The sequence below is a fragment of the Anomaloglossus baeobatrachus genome, chromosome 1 (assembly GCF_048569485.1).
Source record: "Anomaloglossus baeobatrachus isolate aAnoBae1 chromosome 1, aAnoBae1.hap1, whole genome shotgun sequence".
Classification (NCBI taxonomy): Eukaryota; Metazoa; Chordata; class Amphibia; order Anura; family Aromobatidae; genus Anomaloglossus; species Anomaloglossus baeobatrachus.
The window spans coordinates 897,927,374-897,933,379 of NC_134353.1; the positions used below are offsets into that span (position 1 = coordinate 897,927,374).

The 6,006-nt window shown below is 50.8% G+C and overlaps 1 protein-coding gene across 2 annotated transcripts in view; it reads left to right on the forward strand.

Moving 5' to 3' along the window:
* Positions 1–3,281, forward strand: part of ATOSB (atos homolog B) — a 73,599-nt gene extending 70,318 nt beyond the window's left edge. For both annotated transcript variants that reach the window (XM_075342964.1, XM_075342958.1), the window contains exon 9: positions 1,524–3,281. In XM_075342964.1, the coding sequence (XP_075199079.1) occupies positions 1,524–1,677 (154 nt within the window). In that variant the 3' untranslated portion in view covers positions 1,678–3,281. The remainder of the gene's footprint in view (positions 1–1,523) is intronic.
* Positions 3,282–6,006: the final 2,725 nt, after the last annotated feature.

Sequence of the window (6,006 nt, forward strand, 5' to 3'; positions counted from 1 at the left end):
ACTCGCCCTCACTTCATGTTTAGTAGACAATTGCCCACCCACATTTCCAGTATAGCGAGGCAAGGTCCCACCCACATTTCCTGTATAGCGAGGCAAGGACCTGCCCACGCTTCCTGTATAGCGAGGCAAGGGCCCACCCACATTTCCTGTATAGCGAGGCAAGGACCTGCCCACATTTCCTATATAGTGAGGCAAGGACCTGCCCACATTTCCTGTATAGCGAGGCAAGGGCCCGCCCACGCTTCCTGTATAGCGAGGCAAGGACCTGTCCACATTTCCTGTATAGCGAGGCAAGGGCCCGCCCACGCTTCCTGTATAGCGAGGCAAGGACCTGCCTACGCTTCCTGTATAGCGAGGCAAGGACCTGCCCACGCTTCCTGTATAGCGAGGCAGGGGCCCGCCCACGCTTCCTGTATAGCGAGGCAAGGACCTGCCTACGCTTCCTGTATAGCGAGGCAAGGACCTGCCCACGCTTCCTGTATAGCGAGGCAAGGGCCCGCCCACATTTCCTGTATAGCGAGGCAAGGGCCCGCCCACATTTCCTGTATAGCGAGGCAAGGACCTGCCCACGCTTCCTGTATAGCGAGGCAAGGGCCCGCCCACGCTTCCTGTATAGCGAGGCAAGGACCCGCCCACGCTTCCTGTATAGCGAGGCAAGGACCCGCCCACGCTTCCTGTATAGCGAGGCAAGGGCCCGCCCACGCTTCCTGTATAGCGAGGCAAGGGCCCGCCCACGCTTCCTGTATAGCGAGGCAAGGGCCCGCCCACGCTTCCTGTATAGCGAGGCAAGGGGCCCGCCCACGCTTCCTGTATAGCGAGGCAAGGGGCCCGCCCACGCTTCCTGTATAGCGAGGCAGGGGCCCGCCCACGCTTCCTGTATAGCGAGGCAGGGGCCCGCCCACGCTTCCTGTATAGCGAGGCAGGGGCCCGCCCACGCTTCCTGTATAGCGAGGCAGGGGCCCGCCCACGCTTCCTGTATAGCGAGGCAGGGGCCCACCCACGCATCCTGTAAAGCGAGGCAGGGGCCCGCCCACGCTTCCTGTATAGCGAGGCAGGGGCCCGCCCACGCTTCCTGTATAGCGAGGCAAGGGCCCGCCCACGCTTCCTGTATAGCGAGGCAAGGGCCCGCCCACGCTTTCTGTATAGCGAGGCAAGGGCCCGCCCACGCTTCCTGTATAGCGAGGCAAGGGCCCGCCCACGCTTCCTGTATAGCGAGGCAAGGGCCCGCCCACGCTTCCTGTATAGCGAGGCAAGGGCCCGCCCACGCTTCCTGTATAGCGGGGCAAGGGCCCGCCCACGCTTCCTGTATAGCGAGGCAGGGGCCCGCCCACGCTTCCTGTATAGCGAGGCAGGGGCCCGCCCACACCAGCTCTGCTACTAAAGCGCATTGTATTCCCCCTTCACTAATTCATATTAACATCATTGTTAAAATATATAAACAATTGACTAAAAAAAAGCTTTAAAAACATACTTTTTTTTTTTTTTTTTATTTAATGTGCTGAATAATTTTTTGTTCTTTTTAGGTTTCAGCGCTCAAAATCTGGAAAGATATACCTCAACGAAGACATTCGCTTACTATTCTCCCGGAAATCTATAGAGATGGACACTGGCATTCCCTATGAACTGAAATCCTTCACTGAAGCCCCGAAGAATCCCAAATATTCCCCGAGGGTATAACAACTGAGCTCTGGGGCATTGGGCGATGAAACATCCCCCCCCCACCCCCCTGACAATTACGCACACCTTTATTTATTAACCGCACCCCCTGATGAAGCGCGCTCCCAAAATCGCCACCCTCGCCCCTCTGCTCCTCAGGGGGCGTCACATTATAGTCCAGCACCACAGCCATCTGGACCCCACTAAAATCCTTTCAGCTGAAACTTCTTGTCTAGATTTTGTTTTTTTAATTTTATTTTGTTTTAATTTATTTTATTCTTTTTTATTAAATATTTAGTTTTAAGATGATGATAACTTATAGCAAAGAGCGGCACAGGCAACATTGGCGTTCCACGCTTGGGGCACACGTCTGGTATTGTCGCCAATTCTGACTCCAGTTGTTATTCCCATGTTATTCCCATTCTTTAAAAAGAGGAAACAAAGAAAACCCAACCCCCAATATCTATGATACAGCCCTAATTTTTTTTTTTTTTTCCCTCATCCCTAAAACACAAGTTAATTCTGCTACTTGCAAGTCTGTCCCGGAGCGGTCCCAAACTGCTTATTTTTTGTGAGCGGTTGGTTCCACCTATCCAGCACTATAGGTGCTGGAACTTCCTTTTCAGTGCTTCCCAGCATGCACAGCTTCTGCCATTTTTTTCATCCGCTTGTATGCTCTAAACTGAAAGCTGATCCACCCTGTGACTCAGGAGCAGAGAATTCCTGCCTTTATTCCTGTAGCGATATAAAGCTCCGCCCCCACTTCCTCTAATCCGCCTCTGTATCTGCAGCTAGAGGTGGATTACATTGCACACCAGGGAGACGACAGTAAGTTTCACAGCAGGGAGACACCTAGTGGCCAAAACCTTGAAGTGTTTTTTGTTTTTAATTTTTTTTTTTTTTTTCTTGAGGGGATAAGGCAACATTATAATATAGTGATTTACGGATTGTGACATTATCACAAAATCCATCAGATTGTTGTCTGAAACTACGCCCGCCCACGCTTCCCGGAGAGCCGGGGCCGAGGGCCCGCCCACGCTTCCCAGAGAGCCGGGGCCGAGGGCCCGCCCACGCTTCCCGGAGAGCCGGGGCCGAGGGCCCGCCCACGCTTGCCGGAGAGCCGGGGCCGAGGGCCCGCCCACGCTTCCCGGAGAGCCGGGGCCGAGGGCCCGCCCACGCTTCCCGGAGATTAGGAATCACACAACAGGGGCCTGAAGTATTTTTTTTTTGTTCCACAATAACCTCAACCAAGTGGTCTTCATAAATGATAATTCGGGGCCCAGAGGTCAAGCTTCCCTCCCTCCGATCCCTTATTTCACTTTTTAACATCATTTCCTTATTTATTTTCTTTTTTTTTCTTAAGTTATTATTTGTCATATGAGTTCACAACAGTCACTTGTATTTCACTCCTTGGCGTTTTTATTTATTTTTGGGTGATATTTGTCTTCCATGTGACTTATCTTGAAGGCTTCACATTTAGATTGACGAAAATGATTTGGGTTCTACATTTCAAAGTCAAATTTAATGAGAACCTGCTGTTGTTAAATGTCAATTTAAAGGGAACCTGTAATCTCCCCAAACACTATTATAACCTGAAGATGGGGGATAACTGGGAGGCTGGTCAGTCTGGGGGGTGGGGGCCGGGCAGTCAGTCTGGGGGGTGGGGGCCGGGCAGTCAGTCTGGGGGGTGGGGGCCGGGCAGCCAGTCTGGGGGGTGGGGGCTGGGCAGTCAGTCTGGGTGGGGGTTTGGGGGCTGGGGAGTCAGTCTGGGTGGGGGTTTGGGGGCCGGGCAGTCAGTCTGGGTGGGGGGGTGGGGGCCGGGCAGTCAGTTTTGGGGGGTTTAGGGGCCGGGCAGTCAGTCTTGGGGGGTGGGGGCCGGGCAGTCAGTCTGGGTGGGGGGGTGGGGGCCGGGCAGTCAGTCTGGGTGGGTGGGGGGGTGTCGGGCAGTCAGTCTGGGTGGGTGGGGGGGGTGTCCTGGCAGTCAGTCTGGGTGGGGTCGGGCAGTCAGTCTGGGTGGGTGGGGGGTGGCCGGGCAGTCAGTCTGGGTGGGGGCCGGGCAGTCAGTCTGGGTGGGTGGGGGGGTGTCCTGGCAATCAGTCTGGGTGGGGGCCGGGCAGTCAGTCTGGGTGGGTGGGGGGGTGTCATGGCAATCAGTCTGGGTGGGAGCCGGGCAGTCAGTCTGGGTGGGTGGGGGGTGTCCTGGCAGTCAGTCTGGGTGGGGGCTGGGCAGTCAGTCTGGGTGGGTGGGGGGTGTCCTGACAGTCAGTCTGGGGGAGCCCGGGCCGTTCTTCCCTCCACTGATCACTGATTACTGAGTGGTGACTGCTGCACACTGAAAGCCGGCGGCTCCAGGGTCATTTCCTCCTAGTAGCCGGCTTTCAGTACTGTGGCCGCACAGCCTTGGAACGCTATTGGCTGCAGTTTGACCCCATATCTTCAGGGTAAAAGAGTTTGAGGACACAACAGGAGCCCTTTAAGCAAATACTGAAAGTCAGACCCATAAAGTAACTCTTCTGGAACCTCTTTGCTTAGAACGCTGAGATTCATAATTAAATGAACCCTGTCCAATCAGAGCTGCCAGTGCCAAACAGTATTGTATCACTATATCAGCAGTTACGTTTCCACCATCATTTTCAGGAGGAACAACAGAGGAACAGAGCAGCTTTGAGTTTTAAGAAAAGATGGCTAAGTCGTTTTTTTTTCTCTTTTGATTATGGATATGAACACTGTGAGAATTGTGGGCTGGAATCTGATGCTGAATTCTGAGCTCCTGAATCTGGCGATGGTTTCCTTTTGTTCCTGCGCCTCTCCATTCCTGAGATATGGCCTCCTCTTTTCTTTAGTCTTGTTAGCCAAGTGGGCGTAGACCACAATTCCACGCCCCCTTGCCTAACAAGACTAAATTAATATTTAGGGAAGAGGGGGCCATATCTAAAAATCAGAGGTGCACGGACAAAAGAAAAATGAATTCAGGACAATAGCGGCATTTACACCCCTTGAAAAATGTGGGGTAAGTGACGGGTCTCTTGAAATAAGTAATTTTGCACATTGTTTACGGAAAACTTGATATTGATTCCTGATGTCTTCCTGCGTTTGGACAGCGGCCATTACTATTCTTATGGTTGTCACCCAACATGTCACGCTCTGAAAAGTTCATCGCAGCAACAATCTAATAGTTTGCTGCAGTCCCGAGTCCTCCATGCTGCGCCCCTTCCGTCTGACCAGCAGGGATCACCGGTAACCTCAATTTCTTTTTCCCATTTCTTATGTTAAAAGCATTGCTATGTATAATTTGTTTTATGTGTAGAAAACTGATAGTGATTTCTAGAGGAAAGAGGAACTCTGCAGCACAAAGGAGGTTACAATTATGTGCCAAATGTCACCAGCTTATACCCCGATGTTGCCGTCATGCGCCCTGGAAAATAAAAAGGTGATATACAATACCCGTGTACGACTCTAATTCTTTGTTTTTGGGCTTTTTGTGGAATGATGATGTATTGGTTACTTTATAAAAGCACAAATGAGCCTTTGAGCTGCAGTATGGCGTCCAACAATATTCAGAAGATGAGGAGCCTCATTATACATATAGAACATGTAACTGTCCACATAATACTGCAATACAGCGTATAATTTAACTAAAAAGGGGTCTATACCCACTATTCTACTGGTGGATTCACTGTACAGACATTACATTATTATCCTGTACTGATCCTGAGTTACATCCTGTATTATACTCCAGAGCTGCACTCACTATTCTGCTGGTACAGTCACTGTATACATACATTACATTACTTATCCTGTACTGATCCTGAGCATCATCTTGTATTATACTCCAGAGCTGCACTCACTATTCTGCTAGTGCAGTCACTGTGTACATATATTATCCTGTACTTATCCTGAGTTATATCCTGTATTATACACCAGAGCTGCACTCACTATTCTGTTGGTGCAGTCCCTGTGTACATACATCACATTACTTATCCTGTACTGATCCTGAGTTACCTCATGTATTATACTCCAGAGCTGCACTCACTATTCTGCTGGTACAGTCACTGTGTACATACATTACTTATCCTGTACTGATCCTGAGTTACCTCATGTATTATACTCCAGAGCTGCACTCACTATTCTGCTGGTACAGTCACTGTGTACATACATTACTTATCCTGTACTGATCCTGAGTTACATCCTGCATTATACTCCAGAGCTGCACTCACTATTCTGCTGGTGCAGTCACTGGGTACATACATTACTTATCCTGCACTGATCCTGAGTTACATCCTGTATTATACCCCAGAGCTGCACTCACTATTCTGCTGGTGCAGTCACTGTATACATACATTACATTAC